Raw genomic sequence first — 25,185 nt, forward strand, 5'->3', positions numbered from 1 at the left:
CACCCAACCAACAATGCACGATTTTCTGACTAAGAAACATTTAGTTACCATATAAAGAGCTGTGAGTCAGCATTTGCTCTGTTTTTCAGGGGTGAGGGGTAGAAATGTTTGCCCAAGGCCTGAATCTGAATCTTCCCACAAATTCTTCCTGGTCTGTCTGACCCTGCAGTTGTGTTCCTTTCACTCCCACAACCAAAGAAATTAAGTCTATTACAGTGGTCATACTATTTCCCCTATCTGCAATGCCTGCCTGCCCTCTCAGCCTCCTCTGAATTAAATTTTATCCATCCTTCAAGATCCAATTCAAGTCCTCTGTCTTCCAAGAAGATTTCCCTGATTACTCAGTCCCATGATGAACAAGTCCATCTCAAAATTCCTAATACAGTTTGTAGTAAGTACTTTATATTTTAGGGACTTAATTTTCCTTCTGTTCACATTGATTAGATTTGTCACCTCAACCAAACTCTAAATTCTTTGAGGGCAGGGTTTTGTATCCACTAGCATAAGACTGGCTGAGCACACAGTAGACACTTAGTAAAAGTGAATTAATTAATTAATTAATTAATTTAAAGAAACTATTCAAAGCAAGAGCCATAACTTGGCCAAGGCAACCTGAGGTTTTCCCAGGCACTGATTCAGAGAGTGCAAAAATTTAACACAACTCATTTATTGTAAAAATAAACATCTATAGTAATTAATTTTCCCCCCTCCTGCTCAATTGAATTTGTCGTCATTACTTCTTTTAGTATCTTTAAATGATGAATTACAAAGATGATTTAAGGGCAGGTTTCATGCTACTTGCCTCAGAGGCATTTTGTGAAGGTTGACCCAGAAGCCAAAATTATTACTTACATCTCTGACTGCGAGGCCATGTGGTATAGTATGTGGTGTAGTTTATACAGTATAGGATCAAGAGACATGGATTTACTCCTGGCTCAAACATTTAATAATTGTATGATCCTGGAAAGTCATTTTGCTTCTCTGTATCTCAATTTCCCCCACTATAAAATGAGAATAATAGTATTTATGCCACCTAGAGTTGTCATTCCTTTGTAAACCTTAAGGCATTGTAAGAATATGAGCTATTATGATTCTAGATATAAAATCAACTAGGTAGATGACTGAATCTGGGCTCAGGAAGACTTGGATTCAAATCTATCCTTAGATTTTCACCTGCTATGTGACCCCAGGCAAATCACTTAACCTTTTGTCTGCCTCAATTTCCTCATCTGTAAAATTAAGGGGTTGGACTAGATTATTTCTAAGGTCCCTTCTAGATTAAAATCTATGGTAATCTTATGAAAGAACAAAAAAATTTTTTAATTTTTAAAAAGATGAGAAACCCATGGGGCTATTAAGGACAGTCAACCCTGGGCTCTAAGAAAGCAATCTGGAGCTAAGAACCATGGAAAAAAGTTGTGATTTACTGAGATATTTTTGTTTCATCAGTTTCATTTGGATATGTTCTCTCAGAAAACAACACATAGAATTGAATAACAGGAGGTGAGCATATTGAATCATTTGGGAAATTAGTGATCCCTAGATGCTGCTGTTACCAAAGTCTGTCTTTTAATGCTAGTATTCCCCTAGCAAGTATCTGGCTATGAAATTCATTGTCTTGGAAGAATCAAAATTTCACATGACCCAAATGACAATGGAGAAACACATGGTGGCTGTAAGTAGGTTGCAGAATATTATCAGCAATGACTTGGGTATAAGAAGTGACATATGAGCAAGAAAGGAAATGAGCCAGTCATACAGAGATAATAAGGTATAATGGCCCAGATGTGGCACCAGTATAACCCAGGTTCCTCTGAGTTAGCCCACTTTGGCTAACATGAAGGTTCCCCTGAGCATGTTCAGATTGCCTAACATGAAGGCTTCTTCAGTCCATATAGGCAGGGGTAGCCTCCTTTGACTGGTTGCCTGCATCTTTAAAATTGGCTGACTGAGCCAGTAGCTCTTTTTTTCTACCACTTTTTCTTTTTTTCCTTTTATTTTTCACATTAATATATATTTATGGAATAAAACAAGTATTTCCATAACATAGTACAGTAAAAAGATGATTGTACATAAAACTGCAAATCTACTGCTGGGCCACCTCCAGTCATTCTGATCTATATCCTACCACCTGACCCAGATGGTTCCTGCGGAGAAAGTGAGGCTGGTAACCTTGCACAGTCCTCCCTCAATTAAATCCAATTGACTTGCAAATTATGACATCATCTTCCTGCTGTTAAGGTCCTCTTCAAGAACAAAGGACAAACCACAAATCTACTAAACATAACTTGCTATTCCTCTCAAATATACTACAAAATTGTCATGTGAATTTCTTTTTTTCTTCTTTTTTTTCAGCTCTCCCCCAACCCCACCCTACAGATGACTACCATTAGACACAAATAGGTATATATACATATATATGTAAATTTATTCTAGACATACTTCTATTTATCAGTTCTTTCTCTGGATACAAATACCATCTTTCCATCATTTTTTCGGCACTGAGATACATTTACCCACAGTGTGGGCACCATGAACTGAACCACCATAGCATGCTGCAGTTCCCTAGGGACTTCCCCTACTGTCCCTTTTTAACCCTCTTGCTCCAAGAAATGGGCCTGGGGGTATTTGTTTCTGTTCTGTATATTTGTCTTTCTCAGTTTCTAGGTACCTGAAATAATCCCCATGGGACCCCAGAGTTTGAGCCAGGACTCCAGACAGGATGTTTCAGTCAGCCTGCCCAGAAGGAAAGCCCGGAGAAGCAGGACCTGGGACTTGAGCCTGGGCTGGGAGATCGGGGAGGGGTTGGGGGATGGGGTTTAGACTTGCAACTGGGACTGTGCTCTATGGGAATCAGCTAAACTCTGAACCTAATCCTCTTCCCCTCCCCAGAGACCTAGGGTGCAAAGAGAGGCATGGGGGTGGAAGGGGATTATACTTCTCATTTGCTAGGGGAGTAAGTTTGTATATTTGTAATTACACCTTTTGAAGTAAATATTTCTGCATAAAAGCTAATCTGACTGTTGTTTTTTGTCCTTCGTTCTCAAGGAGGACCAGTGATATCAGGGAGGTGATGTCATGACATGCAAGTGAATTGAAGGGCTGTGCAGGGTCACCAGCCTCACTTTCTCCTCCTCTCCATCTGGATCCAGTGACCAGATATAGATCAGGACAACTGGAGATGGTTAAAGGAACTGGGATGCAGGGGACTACCCACTATGATTGAGGGAATACCATCAAAGAGAGCTGAAGCCATTTTCAGAGAGCCTAAGTGCTCCCCCCAAATCCTCCTGAAGTGTACTGGAGAACGGGTGGGGGGGGAGAAAGAGGTTAGGTTATGTATGATCATGTATGTATGTTATGATTATGTACATAGGTTAGGTTAGGTTAGGTTAACCTGCTTAAGTTGGGTTAGGTGGGGGCAAAGCTAGGCAGTGTTGCACTAGTATTGATGAAATATTAAAAGACCCAGAGAAAAGATCTTTAGTCTGTTAGAGATCCTTTTAGGAGGATTTATGGAAGGACATATATAAGAAATGTATCGGAAGAGAAGGCACAGATGGGCTTCTATTTGAAGCGGTAAAGTGAGTACCCATTGAGATCCAGGAAGGTTAAGTTACAGGCCCAAAGTTCCCCCAGTGAGTTAACTTTGCAACAAGAGTCTCTGTAACAGTCCTTGAATATCCAGCTTACCAGCTTTTCCTTTCATTGTTGATCCTAGAGAAAACTGAGAAACCTACCTTGGTTTTTGTCTTTCTATTATGTCATGAATAAACTCAAGCTTTATGGTAAGGCAGCTAAGTGGTACAGTGGTTAGAGCACTAGACTGGGAGTCAGGAACTCCTCAGTCCAAAACTAGTCTCAGACACTTACTAGCTATGTGATCCTGCAGGCCACTTGTTTCTATCTGACTCTTTTTTTTTCCAACAATAAAAATAGGGAATAATAATAGCACCTTCTTCCCAGGGTTGTTGTAAGAATAAAATGAGCTAATATTTGTAAAAATCTTTGCAAACCCAAAATGCTAGCTATTATTATTACAATAAACCACTACCTGGGTGACTCAGGAGATACATTGTCCTTAGCTTACCTTTCTGGCCAGAAACTGACCTCCTAAGGGCTCTGGTGAACTTCAAGCTACATGTGAGTGAGCAATGTGGCTTGACAGCCAATTAAAGTTAATGGAATTGTAACACAGAGCCTGCTTGACTCCAAAATCCCTCAATAGCTTAGATTAAAGGTGGGGATATGAGATTGGTTTTGGGGTTTTTTGATCTGGATACATGGTAAAAGGAACTCCTGGTGTGGAACGTCCTCTGTGTAGAGATCTAATCAATACATTTTCAACTCCTTTAGTAGACAGGCCTATATCAGACCAGGCTGACATTCAAAATAGACCTTCAGGTAACAGCCAAGATCTTCCCTAATCACATAGCCACATACATCTGTACTCCTCATTCTTACATGAGGCAGATGGAGTAAATTCCTTTCACCTTGTTATGGGAATTTTTTATTTCCTTTTGTTATTTGGAACTCAGGGCCATTCCTCCTGCAAATTTTGATTACTAAAAGTCTGACTTAAAATTAACTTCGCCTGACCAAAAGCTGTCCCATGGGATGTGAATATTCACTTAGAACCTTAAACATTCCTTTGATAAGAAGCCAGAGAAAAAAATCTCAAATGTCCCTGATTTCTTGGTGACATGTAAAATCCTCCTCCTCAATCAGCCTATCTGTAAATCCTCTAAATGTAGTTTAATTTGTAACCTGATTTAGTTTACCTTCAGTTTGTTTGACAAAGTTTGTTTCCCTTAGGGAACGTATAAGATTATGACTCTGTTTAATTAAGTTTGTTCAACTTTTATAACAATTGAAGGAAGTATGAAATTGTGGATCTTTCTTTTCTTTAATTTTTATGGCCTAAAAGAAATATACAAGATTGCAATATGTAAATGAATTATTTCTCTGTCACTCTGATGTAATTTGCCTATATTACGATCCTAACAGGGGTTCAGATATTTTCTGAGACCAGAACCTATGCTTCAGCATAATACTAAAACCCAGGTTTTTCTCCATAATTTCTGCATTGTGGTGAATACATATTTGGCAGCAGTTACCTACCACATGAACTCAGAGAGGAGATATTTCTCCCATTATAACTTCTTCCCAGGTCTAAAAAGCAAGCCACATGCCCACAACATGGTCTGAAACTCCTGCTGAGTCTTTCTGTGATTGTCAATAAGCATGTGTACTACAGGGAAAATCATGTACATAAGTAAATCCAAATAATATAAAACATTTTCAAGAAGGAGTAAGTAATAACACCATGGTAGTCATTAGCAAGCACTTCAACCAAGTTTTGAAGGAAGCTAGTTGTTCTATGAAGAGAAGGTAAGGAGGGAGAGTCCAAACCAGATTTGGCAAACAGTGTAGGCAAAAATACAGAGGTAGGTGATAGAATGACATGAACTTGAACAACCAATAAGTGAATGTCAGTGTAACAGAGTGAGGGAAGGAGAATAATTTTTTTTAATTTTATGTATTTTATTTTTAATTTATGACATTAAACAAGTATTTCCATAACATAGTAGAATAAAAAAAGATGATTGCACATGAAATCGTAAATCTATTATGAGTAACTCATGCTATTCCTTTTAGATATATCATAAAGTTTCTTTACTTTTCTTTTTTTTCTTCCCTCTCCACCCCTTCCCCTCTGCTCCCACCCTAAGAATTCATTATTTGATTAAAAAAAATCATTGGGAAAACATGATAGCAGTCTGGCAGAAATTGGGCATAGACCAGTATTTTAAACCATTTACCAAGATAAGATCAAAATGGATACATGACCTAGATATAAAGAAAGACTACAAGAAAATTTGAAGAACATAAAACATATTACCTCTCAGACTTACGGATAGCCAAACAATTTATGACTAAACAAGAAATAGGGAGCAGTTTGAGTGTAAAATGGATAATTTAGATTACATTAAAAAGTTTTTGTACAAATAAAACAAATGTAGCCAAAAACAGAAAGGGAATAACATGGAATGAAATGGAAAAGAAAAGTGAGGCAGATTGTAAAGGGCTCTAAATGCCAAGCTAAAGATCTTATATTTTATCCTAGAGGCAATAGAAGCTATTGAGGATTTTTTAGTGGAGAGGAGAAGAGTTACATGATAATATATTTGTTTTAGGAATATCAGCTTGGCAGCTGTGTAAAGAGTAGGTTAGATAGGGGAGAAATTGAAAGCAAAGGGACCAATGAGGAGGATATTACAATATTTCAAGCAAGACAAGATGACAGCATGAACTAACATAGAAGCTATTATGAGGAGAGAGAAAAGAATGAACTGGAGAGATGCTGGAAAGGTCAGACAAACAAATGTTTGTTGACTTATTGATTGAATATGGGGTGAGAGAAAGGGAAAAACCTAGGATGACTGCAAGGTTGTGAACGTAAGTGACTGGAAGAGTGGTGGTGCCCTGTGCAGAAACAGGGAAGTTTGCAGAAGGAATGAATTTAAGAGAATTTTCTATTTGGAAATTCCATTTGGGACATGTTGAGTTTGAAATGCATAAAGGATGTCCAGGTGGAGATATCTAGTAGGCAGTTAGTAAAATGGAACTAAAAGTCAGGAGAGAGATTACAGCTAGATATACTTAGAAGTTAGCCACATAGAGATAATTAAACTTGGGGGTGCTGATAAAATCACAAATAAGGAGAACGTAAAGAAAGAAGAGGGCATAGGTCAGAGCTTTGGGGATGCCCATGCCACACTGAATAAGTGGGAGGGTGATGGTGATCTAGCAAATGAGATTGAAGGGGGAGAAAGTCAGAAAAGGAGGAGCAGTGTCATAGAATCCAAAAGAAAAGAGAGCGGCCAAATGGAGGGGCCCATTCACAGCACCAAAAGTTCTGGAGAGGTCAAGAACTGAGAAAAGGGTATTAGACTTAGCAATTCAGAGATCATTGGTAACTTGAACAGAGCAATTTCAGTCAATATTGGGATTGAAAGCCAGTTTATGAAGAATTGAGTAGTGAGTGAAGGGTTGAAAAAATGAAGGAAATAAGTATAAATGGTTCTTTCTAGGAGTTTGGCTATGAAAAGGAAATGTAGGATAAACACTTAAGTAAATGGCAGAGTCAGATAAGGGTTTTTAAAGCATGGGGGTGACCTGAGCATGTTTCCAGGTGGCAGAGAAGGAACGGTGAATAAGAAGGGATTGAAGGTGACAGAAAGAGAGAATGATAAAGGGGGCAAACTTAGAGGAGGGAGAATAGATGGGAGCAAGAGCACAGTGGAGGATTTAACCTTGGCAGGGAGAAGTCTACTCCATCAGAAAATGGAAACAAAGGAGGAGAAAAGGGGTAAAAATGAAAAGAGATTTTGTGATGGGAAATGAGAGCGCTCAAAAATAGCCTCTGTTTTCTCAGTAAAGTAGGAGACGAGGATCTCGGCTAAGACAGAGTGGGGAAGAAGTGGTTTGGAAGGGTTTTTTTTTTTCTTTTTCTCTTCTTTTTTTATTTAATAAATGATTTTTTAATTTTAAATTTAAATAAAAAATAAGAAAAGAAAAAAAAACATTGCCATCTACACAGCAGAGAGGATTTGATGTAAAACAATAAGTTTCCATTTCAAGAAAACCTATATAATAAATACTACACACTGTCTTCAAAGTTGCCCAGCTTTTCTTTGTTTCCTTGTTGGTTTTCTTTTGTTCTTTGCTGTGTACTTTTTACATTATTTTTTCCCCTCCCTCCCCTCCTCCCCATCATCCTAAAGAAGGCTACAATTAAATGTGGATAAGTATACATAGATATTTATAAACATACATATATATATACATATATATATAAAAGACCATACTATACTTCTTTTTACCTGTCATCTGTTTCTCTGAAGGTATATAGCATCTTTCTTCATAGGTCCAAGTCTTTCCATGTTTTTCTCAATCAACCAGCTCATCATTTCCTATACCACAGCAACATTCCAACCTAACCACAACCTATCTGAGAGATTGTCTATGAAAGTTTTTTTCCCCAATTTTCTGCTTTCCTTCTATTCTTGACTACATAGGTTTTATTTAAATAGAAAGATTTTAATTTAAAATTATCAAAATTGTCCTTGTTATACTTCAACAATGCTCTCCCTTATAGTTTAAGGTCTGATACTGCTGAATATACTTTCTTCACTTCTTTTTCCCTGGTTTCTTTGAAGTTCCTGACCTTTTGCTCTTCCAAATGAACTTTGTTATTATTTTTCCTAATTCAGCAAAATAATTTTAGTACTTTCATTAGAATGACATTGAATAAATAGATTAGTTAGCTTAAATTGTCTTCTAAAAAATTATATTGACTTTACCTACCCATGAACAATAAATATTATTTCAATTATTTAGATCTGAGCTTATCTGTAGGTTTGGAAGTTTTGAGGAAAGTGAACTTTATAATCAACAGTGTGCAAAGCGTGATGGAAAATTAATCAGGGAAGAATGAAGGGATTACCATCAAGCAACAAGGGTCCAGTGCACATTAAATAACATACATTCACAGTGAGCCCAGGCTGCATAGTTACATGACCCTCCAGCAGAATACAGCGTTAGCTGAGCAAGGAAGAGCTCTTTGAGAACAGAATGAGCAGATGGCCGCAAAAAAGTCTCCATCTCCCTTAGGTTGCACATGTAGATATGTAATTTTTAGGACTTCCTTCACAAAAGGTCTGAGCTGAGAATCAGTAGATCTAGGTTCTAATCTTTGCTCTGTCATTGGGCAAGTCCCTTGACCTCAGAATCCTCTCCCTAATAGAAATAATAATACCTGCCCTGCCTACCTCAAAGGATTAAGAGGATCACATGATATAATGAATATGAAAATGCTTTGAATAATATAAAGCACTGACACCTCCTCTCTGACCACACCCCAACCCCAGAGAAAAGAAAAGAAAATTCACCTCCTTCCTTCCTTGTGTAGATTCGGGACTCTGGATGTGGAACATTGCATCGACTGCTAGACTTAGCCGATGTGTTGGTTGATTCTGATGAACTCGTTTATTTTTTCCTCTTTCTTACAAGGGATGACTCAATGAATAAGAGGAGTCAGAGAGGAGTATAATCAGAAATGAAGGTGACATAGAAACAAAATACGTCAATAAAACATTTTAAGAAAAATCAATGCAAGTCATTGTTACTATTTTCATTAACCACAAATTGGCACACCAGGGGAAATGGAGGGAGGCCGTGGAGAGAGTTCATTTAGGCCTATTATTTCGTTGGGGTGGGAAACTTCTGGTGTGGCAACTCCCTTTGCAGGTGCAAGTAGTTAAGTGATATGTAACTTATGGTCTTAGAGAATTGCCTCAGACTGAAATGTTAAATGACTTGCCCATGACTACATAATCAGGATGTATCAGAAGCAGGATCTGAATGTATGTCATTCAAACTAGAAGGTCAGCTTTCTATCTACTACATCACATCGCCTTATGGCACACTATTTACAGGAGGATTTTTTTTATAATGTTACTTTAATTGATTTTGTCAAATCAATAAATTTGGCACCAGCATAGAATTGCTAACTGGTCAGCTGATCCCATTTATGGCTTTACTTTGCCAGAACATTCTTTTTTATCTCCCTCTGTTTAATCAAGTCAATATTCCATCTGCTGCCTTGTTGTGCTTGGGCAATGGGTACAGGCCCTGGGATTTATTGTCAGGAATGAATAACTGGATATACTCACTGAGCAGAGTAATCTGAAGACACCAGTTCTCTGAACACATTCAGGGAGGATTGGTGATCTCTGTCTCAGGTTATTTCTTAGGAGGAAAGAATCCTGTCTTCTGCTGGGGAAAGAATCTCTTGGACCTGCTAAATATGCTTTAATATTTGATCACTCTTGAACTTTCTACCAGGGACACCAGTATGATAAAGGGGTCAGACCATTTCCTCTGATTCAACACTGCCATGTCAAGTCAGCATGGGCCCGTCTCTGCCTTAAGCAATTGCTGTAACCACCCAAGGACCTGAAAGGTAAGCCTTACTTCTTGCAAGTTCTCATTGCATGCTTGTCAATACTTAGCTATCCATATTCTTCAAGGAGCATAAAATCTGGACAGCCAGCCCCAGTCCCCAGATCACAGTCCTAAACCAGCTGGATTGCTAGGATGTACCAGCTCACAAGAACAAGACCTTGCTTCCTGTGGGGTCTGTTGCTTGTTATAGCTCTTCTGATACCAATCAGAGCCTGCCTGCTCTGACTTTACTCCCTGCCTCCCCCATCTGGTGGCTATGGAATGCCCAGACTCCATGAGTAGCCTTGTCTAATGAACTCAAGGTCATCAGTTTGGGAAAGTAGAATAACGGACTTGGAGTCTGGAAGTCTCTGAGCTCAAATCCTGCCTCTAATATTTGTTAGCTTTGTGACCACTGACAAATCACTTAATCTCTCTGAGCTCAGTTTCCTCATTTGAAAAATCTGTAACAACTCACTTTACAGGAATGTAGTGAGGTTTAAATGAGATCATGCATGTAAAGTGCTTTGCAAACTTTCAAGTGTCATATAAATGTCAGTTGTTTTAGTATTTATTATTATTATTATTACATATCCTTTTTCTGACTGACTGCTTGACCTTGAGCCCTGTGTCTGCTATGCATATGCTATCAGCAGGATCCTCCAATGACCTGAACTCTTAGTCCAGGCCTCTTTTGGTCTGCCCCGTGTAGTAGTCCATCCATGACCCAGCACTGACAGCCCAGAATTAGCAACTCCCAACCAAGGTGTTGGTTTCTTCTCCCCAGCTATAAACAGGACAATCCGAGAGATGAACATCACAGTCTGCTTCTCCGTCTTCCTGCTGAGCACAACCCTGGTCTTCATCAGGGAGCCAGACACGAACGACACCCTGCCCTTGAATATAAGCTCTTTGCCCAGGCTATGGGACTGGGCTCCCCTCTTACAGTTTATGGGGATGAGGTTCTTCTTCATCCCCCCTCTCATCTGTCTGCTGGTGGCTGCTGCAGTCATCCCCTTCATCTTATTTGCCATCTTCTCCAACTTCCGTGCCCGCCAGGAGCCACGATACCTCATCTTGGGCAGCGCCATGCTTTACAACCTGCTCTACCTATTCTTCTACACACTCTTAACCGTCTTGAATGTGGCTGACCTCCGACTCCCCAGGAATGCCTGTGTACTCCTCCTGTTCCTGATCTCACAGACCTACTGTGGCAGCCTCCTCACAGCTGTGGCCATGGTGCTGGACACATACGTGGCCATCTTGTGGCCGCTGCACTATGCCTCCATCGTGACCTTGCTCCGAACCAAGAAACTTATCTTGTCCATATGGGTCTTTGCTGGCCTCTTCCCTGCCATACTCTTCTTTATTCTGTGGGCAACACAGGAACCAACACTTTGCCCAGTGGAAGTGTGCTCCCTCCCAGTCATTCTGGTAATGACCCTGCAAGGAGATAATACTGTCAAATTCTGCTATGTGCTTTCAGTTGCCTCCCTCTTCCTCTGCCTCTTCCTAATTACTTTTTGCTACTTTAGGCTCTATGTGAAAACCCACCAGTTGGGCATCTGGAGGGGTGTGACCTCCCGGGCCAGCATCACATTCCTGATGCACCACACAGTACTATTCTTACACTTTTGCCCACTTTTGGCACACGTGGTTGAAACACTGCTTTACAGTAATCACCACATAAGCCTACAGACGGGGATATGGTTGTCAGTCATCATCTGTAACATCCTGGTGGTCCTCCCCAAAGCTCTGTCCCCTTACCTCTATGGGCTGCGCTACAGAGAGATCACCAAGAGCCTGAGACTCCTGTGTGGCAGGAAGCAGCCTAATTTGAGGCCACCAGCTATGTTATCTTAAGAGAACTTTCTGACTCTGGCACTAACTCTCCCCCATACACATATGATGGGAAAGGCCCAACAAGGACCTCTTGTGTCCTTTGTTCTCCTCCCCACGGTGTGAGTTGCAATGCCATATCAGTCTTTAGGCTCAAACCAGATGCTTACATTGACTGCTTATTGAAGAAAGAATATTGAACTGAGAATCAGAAGACCTGGGTTGTAATCCTGGGTCTGCCACTAAAGAGCTATGTAACCTTGGGTAAGTCACCTAACCTGTCTGGCCCTGTAAAATGAAGAGGCTGAGTTAAATGACCTTTAAAGTCCTTTCTAACTTCAAAATATTATTCTTCAGTATCAGACATAGTGACAATGTGTGTGTGTGTGTATATGTGTGTGTGTGTGTGTGTATAATGCTGTAAACTGGTGCTATTAAATATCTCTATCTTGGTCAGTCACTCAACAAGCATTTAAGTGTCAGGCACTGTATTTAAGCTCTGAGAATACAAAGAAAGGCAAAATGTAAGGAACTCAACAAATACAAGGAGCTCAACCGTTTATGTGAATGGTGCTGCAGAGATCATTAGCTTTGGTGTTAGATAAAGGAAACATACAGAATGCAGGGTCATATTGATGCAGCTATAAGAGAAAAAGACTTGGGCATTCCGAAAATGGGCCACAATGACAATGACAATGTGAGGGACAGAACCATGATCAGTAGAGGCATTAATGGTGTAATGGAAAGGGCACTGGATCTGGGGCCAGAAAATCTGGCTTCAAATCCTAATTCTGCCACTTACTACATCACCTTTAGACAAGTCACTTTGGACCTCAATTTCTTTATCTGGAAAACAAAGGGGTTAGACAAGATGGCTTAGAAGGTTTATTCCAGCTCTGAAACATTGTTCTTTTCTAGAGTCAGAAGTGGCATGCATACACCTAACATATCTATAGGGTAGGAAAGTGGGCAGTGGATAGAGCTTCAGGAATACCCGAGTTCAAATCCTAACTCAAACACTTACTAGCTGTGTGAACCTGAGCAAGTCACTTAACCTCTGTTTGCCTCAGTTTCCTCTTCTGTAAAATGGGGATAATAAAAGCAACTCCCAGAGTTGTTGTGTAGATCAAATGAGATAATTGTAAAGTGCTTAGCACAGCATCTAGAACATGCTAAGTGTAAATCCTCTGGACTTAGAATCAAAGAGTCTTAGATTCAAAAGCCTCTGATACTCCTTCAGTGTATTACCTTGGCAAATCATTTAATTTCTCTACATCTCAAGCAAATCTCTAGCACTTGCCTACTAAATCAGAAATAGATTGTGATCTGTATTGATGGAAGCAATTCACACAAAATTACAGATTCTTTCATGTTTTTGTGCCACATATGTTTTAGGGACATGACGGAACCAGCTCAAACAAGCTTGTGAGAGTTAATTGTTAAATTTTTTAGTGTGAGCATTTATACCCCAGAAATTACAAACACTACAAATTAGGGCTTGGTTTATTGTTTTGTTGATTGTCTAGATTTAAAGTAGTAGAAAAATGTTAAAAAGCAGATTAAACTTTAAAAATGTGTCCTGCATACATTTTTGTAGAGCCAGTTGTTAAACATTTACCAGCTCACACTAATGATATATCACTAGTCTTCTTATTCCTTGTCTGTAAAATTAAGAGTTGGATTAAGTGACTTCTAAAGCCCTTTCCAGTTCTAAAATCCAATGAGCCACTTCTCTGCCCTGCAGATTCATCTCCTCTCGCTTGTCCAATCAGATGAAAATAGAAAAATGCAGTCCATCACTCTTAATTCTAGTCACTCATTCTAAACTAATTTGACTGATTTTGCCCCCTCAATTGACTGGTTTTTCTTCACAGATTGTCTAAGTCTTCATTTCCATAGTCACCTAGACAAAACAGACTACTGTTTGGTGAAACAATCGATCAATCAAATGATCCAGTAGCCCTGTCCTTCTAGGTATCAACATAGCCTGAGTTTAATTGATGGGTCCTAGGCCCCACAAATGTAGCCCTGATATTTTGCAATTATTAGACTTGGAGACTTAAAAAACTCTCCTAAATCCCATGAGATAGAATCATTAGGCCTAAGTCTATGAGGCCGGAAGAAGCAATTGAATGTTTTGCCTACATAACAGCAAACGTTTAGGTATTTGGAAATCTCCAAATATAGAGGCAGTAAGGAACTGAACATTAGACTTGGAATCCAGAAGACAGGTTTGCACCCCGCCCCCAGATCTGTCATTTACCAACCAAATGGCTTATAGAATGGAATTAATAATAATAGCTTACATTTATATAACTTTCTCCAAACAACCTTGTGAGATAGGCAATGTAAATATTACCCCTCTTCAATAAATTAGGAAACAGAGTCACAGAGGTTAAATGACTCTTTTTTTTTTAGATTCACACAGCTGAGAAATGTTTAAGATGGCACTTATAACTAGGTGTGATGCCAAGAAGTCTAATGGATTTTTGCCTTCACTAGGGATACACTATCTATATCATAAGAGTTATGAAGAAATTTCTATAAAACTATAAAGCACTACAGAAATGTGGGAGAATTTTTTTTTTACAATTAGCCATTTATGAAGGAAATAAGCATTTCTACTAATGATAAAGCCCATGCTGTTTCCCTTTCATTAGATGGGTTCTCCTTGATATATTGGAACAGTTAGTGTTAAATTGTTCCCCTTCAGTTCAAAGAACCTCATTATGTGCAAGGCTGCTGGCAAGACAATGGAAATAAAAATACAAAAACAAGACAATCTCTGCCCCCAATACTTTACATTCTACGGGGCTATACTAAATGACTAAGGGTATGGAGAAATGGTAACAGTGATTGTATACAATTCTACCAGAACATAGATTTAGAACTGGAAGGGGAGTTAGAGACAATCTGACCTGGGGGTTCTGAACCCCCAGTTTTTTTTAACTTTTAAAAGATATTTTGGTAATTATATTTCAATATAATTGGCTTAATTTGTAATCCTATGTGTTTTATGAATTTAAAAATATTATTCTGAGTAGGGATTCATCATTTTCACTAGTCTGACAAAAAAGGCTATGACACCAAAAAAAAGAATAAGATCCAGCCCAAACATCATCCTTTTAGAGACAAGGAGACTGAGACCAAGAGAGGGACAATGACAAAGTTAGTAAGCTGACCTGGCTAGGGTGAGAAAGGAGGAGAGGAAGGAGGAAAGAAAGAATGTTGTATTATCCCTGTGGGATGGATTTCTATAAATGTGTGTGTCTCTCTCTGTGTCTACCTGTGGATTTGTACTTCTGTTCAAATATGCCTGCAGGTATATGTATGTAGTTGAAACTTGGAGATGTGACTGGAAACACAACTTACACCAGTGCATGGTTGGACATAGAAAGGAGATGATAGTGTAGACAAAAAATATTCATAGCAACACTTTTTTGCAATGGCAAAGAACTAGAAACAAAGTGGGTGCCCACCAATTGAGGAACACCCACTTGTGAGGTATCTGAATTTAATGGAATTTTATGTTGCTTTTTAAAATGACAATTATGGAGAATTCAGAGAAACTTGTGAAGACTTGAATGAATTGATACAGAAGTGTGAAATAAGGCCTATATGTCTTCAGATATGATCTATATGTTGGCTCATTTTGCTTGACTATACTTATTCGTAACAAGGGGGGGTTTGGGGAGAGGGGTGACAATAATGTAAACAAAGAAGAAAAAGATATCAATAAAATTTTTTTTTAAAAATGAGTCCTTCACTTTGTTTCCAGTGGTTTGTTACAGATGATAAAGTAATTCAATTCAGTTCAACTCAAGTGTTTACTGACCAGAACTATGCGCTCAGTTCTGTGCTAAGTCTTATAAGATATGTGTGTTGGAGGAGTGGGGAAGTGGGGTAGAGTGGGAAAGAGGGCTAGGCAATGGGTACAAAAATAAGAAAAAGCATGGCATATTCTCTGGAGGCACTCACAATCTGATTAATCATATATAAAAAATAATAATAACATGAGAAAATATAGGACTAGATAAGTAGTGTGGACTAGAAGTATTATAACAGTTCAAAAGTAGTCTGGGAAGGCTTCCTGAAGGAGGTACAACATGAGCTGACACTCATGGGTGGGTAGAATCTGGACAGATGGAACAAATGTGAAGGGGCATTCTAAGCAGGGGCATCAGGATGAACAAAGCCCTTAACATAGGAATGAGCTAGGCATATTTAGAAGCAGTGGTCTGGCTGGACCGTGAGAGAGAGAAGACAGAGAGAAGTAGGATTGAACCATCAAGCAAAAGGACGTAACCTCTGGCCCTTAGGACCTTACAGTCTCAATGAAGACAACAGAGGCATGGGAAATTATAAAGACAAGCATTTTAGCTCACCAAGAGGCAGACACAAAATCCCCTTTAATTCCACTCATTTGAGCGCTTGACAGGTTTTCCTAGATGTGACATTGTGTTTCTGCCTTCTTTTATAACAGAAGGACAGACAGTGCAAGCATTAGCTATGTGATCAACTCACTCTTGAATTCAGACATGAGACAACTAAAACATCAATAAAGTCAACACCATTATAGAAAAGAAAATATTTAATACAAAGCTATTTCCACAGGCTGGTGGATGCCCCAGAATAATTACACTTTATGGTCAGGTAACAAATAAAACTGTCTGACAAATGCTTTTTCTGGTGCCTAAACATTTAACAGAAAATCCCAGTTTATGGGTCATTTGTAATAAAGTTAAGGACAGGGAGATAAGAGCTAAGCAAAGCTGTAGCTGAGCTATTTATAAGCCTCTGTCCTGCCATTAAGTCAAAATTACACTTCAACTCCCCCAACCCCTTCCCACCTCCAACATCTTATTCATCAAAGTTGGAGAAGTCACCAAATCAAAACAGAAGCCCACAAGGTCTAGGAATTAAAGTAAGAGAAGGATGACAGTGGTGCTTTATCCTTCCCTCTTTCACTGTTATTCACAATCAAGGGCTTTTTGGAAATCAACTCTTCTTCATATTTGGTCTCTAGAGACAAGAAAAGCAGTTAGCAGCACAGACTACAGTGCCATACACATAGTAGACACTTTATAAATGCTCATTGACTTTACTTTTCTAGAAAACGTTTCACTATAAAGAACAAAATAATTTGGATGTCTGGAGAAGTTAGTCCTTGAACCCATTTCATGTGATTGATGAGTCTCCTTACTTTAAACTCTGAGCTCCACTAACTAAGGGAAATTGTTTGAATGTCACTGGTCCTTCTTCTAGAGACTAAGCCTTTGAGAGTCTGGAGAAGCTGCCGATATCTCAGTCCATATAAGTAAGGCAACAGGGCTCTAGGAAGCAGCATCAGTATTTCACTGTTAATGGCCATCAACCATAATCGGGAATTGTTTCCAATAGGATGGCTCTTAGACAGCATAATATCCACAGCAAAAACCACCACTGGACTGATATACAGTACAATTAACATCGTATGAATCAGCAATGTTCCCTTGGCCCTCGAATAACGTTTTATACAAAGGCCTGAAGTCCTGGCTGTGTGATAAATCTTCACGTAGCAGTAGGAAATCAGAGCAGCACAGACAAAGAGAGCACAGAAGATGAAAATGTGGGCAACGGTGATCAAGTGATTGCTGTCTGAGTTTGAACTCAGATTCAGCTGCAGGATACATGGTGAGGGCTCATCTGTCAAACTAGAATCCTGCCGTTTGCTGAACCAAACCAGGAAGGTGGGGAAAAAGCAGGCCACCACCCAAATTATGGCCACTACTTTCCTGGCAGTGGCACTGGACATGAGGGAAAGATAGCGAAGGGGGAGCATAACAGCAAGGTAGGTGTCTGCCACCATGACAGTGAATGACAAGATGGTGCTTGCATAGGAGATAAATAAAGCATCAGTGAGGATGCCACAGAAAATTCGCCCGAGGGTCCAGCCAGTGAGGTTGCTTGTTGAAACCAACACATGGAACAGAAGATAGGCCAGATCGGAGAACATGACATTAGCAAAGAGCACATAACGGGGTTCACTCCGGAATTTCTTCTTCCATAGGATGGTGGCCAAGAGAAGGGGATTCAAGGCCAGAGTGGCAGTGGTGAGGAGAGTCAAAGGAATGAAGAACCAACGGAGTGAGGGCAAGAGAGCCCAAAAGGCCTCCTCAAGCTCCACAGAGTAGTTGCCCGGAAGCTGATAAAAAGCAGGTGCTAGGTTAACAACTTCCACCTGGAATGTGGTGGCCTTTCCCCACAAGTGGCTCGGTACTGTCTCTTCAGCCATGTTCCTGGGGCTAAGATCCATACATCCACAAGGAAGAAAAGAACACAGCATCAGGTTTTCTACTTTCTTGAGCATGAATCTTAAACCAGCTCAGTTGGAAGAGGCACAGACAGTCTTCGGTTCTGAAATGTCATAAGGTGAGACTGACCTAGGACAAAGGATAACTTTGTAAATTTTAAAGCAACATGCATGTAAATATGTGCTGATCATCATAGAATTACAATCTCAGAGTTGAAAAATATTTCATTTAGTCCAGCCCATATCTGATCAGAAAGCTGCCTCTGATTTTCAGCTTGAAAATCTTCAAAAGGTTATCAGCTAATCAATCTGAGAGAACAGTTAAACAAATTGAAGTTCTTCCTGAACAATTCTTTCTCTCCAAATGAAATTTCTTCATCCTCATTGAATTCGTGTCCAAATTTTTTTTTTTAAAACCCTTCTGGGGAATCACAATCTTTGCATTGTAGAGTGGCTATTTTTAGGTCAGTCTACTGAGACCCTAACCTTGACCTAAGAACTGTGGAGGAGTTAAAATAAGGAGAAGGCAGGATCTGTGCCCTGGAGAAGCCTCCAGGGTTGTTGGGAAAACAAAATGCAATCATGTAACAAGCAACTAGAGAACAGTTCAAGACTATGTTTTATCTGCACCTGACTCCAGAAAAAAATTCCAAAGCCACAGTTTCTTATTGACTTATCAGTCCTGCCATTCAAGACACCCTCCACTTACTTTTCCAGCTTTTATCACCTGCTACATACCCTCTCCTACTTGGAAAAAACAATTTTGTCATTCATGTGCTTACTCAGAGCCACGCTTGTAACCCTAAGTGCCTTCCTCCCATCAGCTACTCTTGTCTAAATCCTACCCATCTAGCAAAGCCCAGGTGAAAATCCACTTCCCTAGTGAAGTCCTCCTTGATCTCTAAGCAAGAAAGGGTTACTTCTCCCTTTCTGGGCTCCCCTAGCACCGTGTGCATCTCTTAGAGTACTAATACCCTGCTTTGTGTGATAGTGATTTGTGTATGTCTTCTCTCACCTTAGAGACCACAAAAACCTGGAAGGCAAGAATCTTGGCACCTTCTTTGGAAGCTGTGATTAGAAATGCAACTTTCTTCTGTGGGCAATGGGAGCCATCAATCTATCGATCAACATGGATTCTATTAAGCACCTACTATGTACTAGGCAATTGACTTCTGATTTTCATCCAATGTCTTACATTTTTCTGGGTAGCTAAGTGGTGCAGCAGATTGAATGTTGGACTTGGAGTCAGGAAGACCTGAATTCAAAGCTGGCGTCAGGCATTTACTAGTTGTGTGACTCTGGACAAGCCACTTAACATGTTTGCCTCAGTTTTCTCAAATGCAAAAATGGGAGTAATAGCACCTACCTCATAAGTTTATTGTCAGAATCAAATGAGATAATGTTAGTTAATTGCTTAACATAGTACCTGGCATGTATATATTGTTGTTCTTCAGTTATGTCCTATTCTTCATGACTCCGTAGACCATAGCATGCCAAGATTGTTCATAGGGTTTTCTTGGAAAAGATACTAGAGTGGTTTACCATTTTCTTCTCCAATGGATTAAGGCAAACAGAGGTTAAGTGAATTGCCCAGGATCACACAGCTAGTGAGTGCTGTCTCTCATCTAGCTGCCTCTAGCATATTTATATGGCAACCACTATATAAACACTTATTCCTTTCCCCTTCCATTCTGTATTCCACAAGGATAGTTGCTCACTTTTCTATATTACTTTACCCTGTGAGGTTGTTTGTTGTTGTTCAGTCATTTCAGTTGTGTCTGACTCTTGGTGACACCATTAGGAATTTTCTTGGCAAAGATACTGGAGTGGTTTGCCATTTCCTTCTGTAGTTCCTTTTACAGATGAAGAAACTGAGACAAAAAGGCTTAAGTGACTTGCCCGGAGTCACACAGTTAGTAAGTGTCTGGGACTGGATTTGAACTTGGGTTTTCCTGACTCCGAGCCCAGCACTCTATCCACTGTGCCACCTGGCTGCCCATGAGGTAGTTAGTCAAGATATTATCTATTTCATAGATAAACTAGGATTTGCCATCTAGTAACTGGTAAAGCTGAGATGCGAACCTAGTCCTTTTGATTTGAGAGGCAACATGGTATAGTGGAAAGGACAGCGGACTTGGAGGCAAAATGACCTAAGTTCAAATCCAGCCTCAAATACTCACTGTAACCTTGGGCAAATTGCTTAAGCTCTCTATCTCATTTTCCTCATCTGTAAAATAAGGAAACGGCCTCTTTTATCCCTTCCAGATCTATGACCCAATATTTCTAAACCTAGAGTTCTTCCCATTCTACCAAGCTGACCCTCTTTCCTATTTGTAAAATCTCTCTAATCAGATGGTTAAGTACTCTGAGGGCAGAAACTAGGTCTTTTCCTTCTCTAGCCTCTCTTAACATTAAAACTCCACTAGAACCCCTTCAATATATATTTGTTGAATTGAATCCAATCAAGTGCTAGAACTTGCAGTGGTAATTCTAAGCACTAGAGACTCATAGGTTTGTCTGGTCCATGTTTTACCTTGAAGATGCTTGAGTTTCATCTAGTGCTGTGAATCTGGGCCCTCCCTGCAGTTTTTGCCTTCCACACTAGGTTTCCACCTTTTAGTAACAGATCACACATAACACTTTGTATTTTTCCCCCACTACAAGGGAAAGTTGAGAAGGGAGGAGAAGCAAGGATGATGCAACCCAGAGAAAATAGTTTGAATGATACTTTAAAATAGTTTAAATGCAGAGAAACACAGAGAAATCAAATACAATAAGAGGAAAAGGAAAAAGCCCTAAACATTTCCCATGCCATTCCCCTTTTGGCAGTGGTCCATCACCTCCAGTAGAACTGACTACTAATATTTTACCTCCCTCCAAGCCCGGTCTGGAGCTTAAGGATACCTGGCATGCTTTCTAAGAAACTGTTAAATATTAATAACCCCAAAGGAAAGGCAAGATGAGTTTGGACACTGAAATACAGCTGTGTACACTCCCTGGCAGTAGTGAACATCCTCCTAGAACAAAGACCAGGAACAGCTTTTAAACCAGTCATTGCTCTCCCTCACCTCATTTCCCAATATAACAAAGTACCAGCTTTGTTTTCCAAAGTTATCAGAAACTATGGCTCTATCTTCTTTATGGGCCAAAAAAAGCAGTGTGGTAAAGTGGTTAGAGTGCTGTTCTTGTAGCCAGGACAACTAAGGTTCAAATCCCATTCCTGATATTTACTAGTTCTTTGACTATGAGAAAGTCACTTAAACTTCGAGTCTCAGTTTCCTTATCTATAATATATAGCATAGCATAGATAGATAGATAGATCGATAGATAGAAAGACAGACAGACAGATAGATAGATGTGATAGCAGAGATAATAATAGCACAAAATAGCACAAAAGCCTCCAAGAACCTAATGCTGGTTTTCAATGCTTAAAAGAGAAAATATAGAATGAGCTTTGCAAATTTTAGAGGTTTATATAAAGCTGAGCTTTTGATACTGTAAAACCCACATTTATAATCATTTCACAGAATCACAGGATTAGATGGGAGCTCAGAGGTCATTTATCCAATTTCATACCATAACAGCAATATCATCTGCAATGTCTCAGACAAGTGGTCATCTAGTCTTCATCAGAAGATTTCCAGGGCAGCTAAGTGGTGCAGTGAATAGAGTACCAGCCCTGGAGTCAGGAAGACCTGAGCTCAAATCCGGCCTCAGACACATGATAATCACTAGCTGTGTGACCCTGGGCAAGTCACTTAACCCTGACTGCCTTGCCAAAAAAAGAAATAAATATATAACAAGAATATTTCCATGGTGGGGAACACAATACTGACCAAATCAGCCCATACCACTTCTGGACAATCAGAACTGAGAAGTTTTTTCTCATATTGAAAAAAAATATCCTTCTCTCTAACTCTGATCCATTGCCCATAGTTCAGCCCTATAGGAAGAAGCAAACAATTCTAATCCCTCTTCCATATGACAATTTTCAAATAATTATAGATCACTATGATGTCCCCTCTAAATCTTCTCTTCTCCAGGCTAACCACCTCCAGTTTAAGATGATGATATTATTTTATACAAATGTTGATATATCTTCTGCCTTTCTTCATAGTCATACCCAGAACCTATCCTCCTTGGAAGGTCTACCATAAGATCATAGAATTAAACCTAGAAAAAGCCTTAGAGGCAAGTAGTCTAACCCTGTCATTTTACAGATAATAAAACTGAAGTAAAGTGATTTAATCAAGTCAGAGATGCTAATGATACTTCTCTCTGAAACTCTATCAACTAGTTTATTATTAAATTAACATAATTCTAAGTTCCTAAGTTATTCACATTAAATTTTGAGGGCTAAAATCACCCATTTGCTTTACAATCACACAAATCTTTGGCTTCCATAAACCATATGACTTTACACATACACACACACACACACACACACACACACACACAAGCACACTGTTCTGATCAACTACAATACGAGTTAAACCTGGTCTTGGATTCATCCAATCATTACACATATCTCTGTTGCCCAAGTAGACACTGACTCAGCCAAAATGACCATGTTGGTTGTGCATGTATAGACTCAGCCCAAATCCTGGGAGGCAGCCAACATCTTCTAAATATTTCAAGTTACTGACACATAGTGTGGTGGAAAGTACACTGGACCTAGAACGAGAAAACCTTAGTTCAAATTCTGTCTCCAGGAACGTTACTACCACTCTAAACTTTAGTTTCCTCGTCTGCAAAATGCTAAAAATGATTCTTGTGCCACTCAGAGATCAGAGGTGATATCTATGGAAGAGCTTCATAGCAATATGACACCATTGTTATATTACTAAGGTAATTATTCTGGAATATTACCCAGAAGCAAGAGTTCTGATTGTCTGAGTGCATATCAACAAAAATAGCTGTTTACATAACTGCTCTAAAGTTTACCGAGTGTTCAATATTCTCATTTGAGCCTTAACGACAATCCTATGAGCTAGGTACTAATGGAGAGACAGGGCGTGTGTGTGTGTGTGTGTGTGTGTGTGTGTGTGTGTGTGTGTGTGTGGAGGGGAGGTAGGAAGAGGATCTATCCAAAAGCAACTTACATTTATATAACCCGTTAAAGTTTGCAAAGCCTTTTATGTACAGTATCTTAATTGATCCTCCTAACAATCCTGTGATTATTATCCCCATTATATCCTCATTTATTACTTTTATTTATTATTACTTATTCATTGTCCCCTATTGTTACCCTTATTTTATAGATGAGAAAACTTGAGTGCAGCAATATTAAGTAAGTTGCCAAACATCCCACAACTATGGCTGAGGTGAGAGCTGCAAGAAGGTCTTCCTGATTCCAAGGCCTATACTCCATCCACTCTGCCTCCCTAGATGTGTTACTGTACCCCAGAGAAAGGAGCTAAAGTTTCAGAAACCTCAAACTTGCGAGCAGCCTCTCAAACCCCAGCAAGAACAATCCCTACCTGTCCTGTAGTGTCTTCCTAGGCTCCATTTTGCTTCTTTAAAAGAAATGGTTTAAAAGAAACATTATGCAAACTCCCTCCCCTACTGATTCGAAGTTAGAAACTCTGGGAAGTCCCCTTGGGTGGTTAGGCTATTTAGGGCTGAGCTCTCACTTCGGGGAATGGGAGCTCTGACTCCCCCCCCTCCCCCCCACCCCAGCAGTGGCACATCTAAAATGTAGGGTCTGTCAGCTTCTCTTTGATATGGAAATAGAACAGAGTCACTGAATACAAAATTTATGTCAGAGTTTGTCTCCTGGGTAAGACAGAGTGCTATGGGAAAAACTGAAGGAGTGGAAGCAGGGGACTTAAATTGAAATCCTGGTTCTGCTCCTTAACTTCCTGCATCCACTCATTAAAGTTATTTCCTTTCTCTGGACCTCCAGTTCTTTATTAGTTAAATGAAGGAATTGGATTAGATTGGGGGGGGGGGGTGTCGGGTCCTTAATCTGGAATCTGTGATTAGATTTCAAGAGGTCCATGAACTTGAATAGGAAAAAAATTGCATCTTTATTTCAATACAATTGGTTTCTTTTGTAATCCAATGTATTTTATTTTATGCATTTAAAAACTTTATTCTGAGAAGCAGTTGATAGACTTCACCAGACAGACACACACACACACACACACACACACACACACACACACACACACATCTACACACAGTTAAGAACTCCTAGACTGAATAATCTTTAACATCCTTTCCAACTTTATTTAAATTTCAAAACCCTGTCCCAGGAGTCATAAATTCTGATCAATCATTTGAGTGCAGTCTGAAATCCCTTTCTCATACAAGGTACATATCCATAGTAAGATACCCCAAGTCACCTCCATATTGTCTGTCTCCTGACTTCTCTGGCATCCTTCAAGGCCCAGCTAAAATCTTACCCTCTATGAGAAGCCTTTCCCGATTTCCCTTCATTCTAGTGCCTTCCCTCAAAAATTCTCTCCAATTTATCCTATCTATATCTTATTTATACACAGTTGTTTAATTCATGTTTTCTCTCTCCCATTGGACTGTGAACTTCTTGAAAACAGGCACTGGTTTTTGGCCTTTCTTTATATCTCCAGCACTTAGCAAAGTGACTGGCACATAGCTAATGCTTAATAAATCATTCTTCACTGACTCCATCTTCCTTTGGGAATGCTTAACACTGCCTAAGACCATGTTGATCTGACTGGTGGGCTAAGAAAGAAACAGGAGAAGATTACTCACGGTGCCATTTCTGAGTGCTTCAGCAAAAGGTCCAGGATACTAGTTTCAGGGACTGGAATTTGATCTGCTCACCCTAGCAGGAAAGTAAACAACAGGCTCCACTCTTAATCCCTTCCAAACCACTGTGGCTTCTGGGGATGGTTCTCTTTCCTTGAGCAATTTGGGGATCAATGCTCACCAGTCAGCTAGGCAGGGATGGAGTGATCATGCTGCATAACAAAGACAGCCAGTTGAATAGTAGGATTACAAACCTCATCTGCAGCAGCTGATAGAGGTAACCCACAGCAACAGCTTTCCATCACCCCAGCCCA

At 39.7% G+C, this 25,185-nt stretch overlaps 2 protein-coding genes across 2 annotated transcripts; one reads left to right on the top strand and one right to left on the bottom strand.

Annotated features, from left to right (window-relative positions):
• Positions 1 to 10,818: 10,818 nt before the first annotated feature.
• LOC114037751 (probable G-protein coupled receptor 148) lies at positions 10,819 to 11,871 on the top strand. The gene has a single exon (XM_027854698.1). The coding sequence runs from the start codon at positions 10,819 to 10,821 to the stop codon at positions 11,869 to 11,871; it is 1,053 nt and encodes a 350-aa protein (XP_027710499.1).
• A 4,595-nt stretch (positions 11,872 to 16,466) lies between these two features.
• On the bottom strand, positions 16,467 to 23,697 carry GPR148 (G protein-coupled receptor 148). The gene is made up of 2 exons (XM_027854759.1): positions 23,620 to 23,697; positions 16,467 to 18,269 (listed from the first exon to the last, which is right to left on the bottom strand). The coding sequence occupies exon 2, from the start codon at positions 18,194 to 18,196 to the stop codon at positions 17,069 to 17,071; it is 1,128 nt and encodes a 375-aa protein (XP_027710560.1). The 5' UTR covers positions 18,197 to 18,269; positions 23,620 to 23,697; the 3' UTR covers positions 16,467 to 17,068.
• Between the last annotated feature and the right edge of the window lie 1,488 nt (positions 23,698 to 25,185).

The sequence above is a fragment of the Vombatus ursinus genome, unplaced genomic scaffold, assembly GCF_900497805.2.
Source record: "Vombatus ursinus unplaced genomic scaffold, bare-nosed wombat genome assembly UNPS02010548.1, whole genome shotgun sequence".
Taxonomy (NCBI): Eukaryota; Metazoa; Chordata; class Mammalia; order Diprotodontia; family Vombatidae; genus Vombatus; species Vombatus ursinus.

Bases quoted from the DNA above. Each gene is read 5' to 3' on its own strand.
- GPR148 (XM_027854759.1), bottom strand. From the start codon at position 18,196: ATGCTCAAGAAAGTAGAAAACCTGATGCTGTGTTCTTTTCTTCCTTGT.
- LOC114037751 (XM_027854698.1), top strand. From the start codon at position 10,819: ATGAACATCACAGTCTGCTTCTCCGTCTTCCTGCTGAGCACAACCCTG.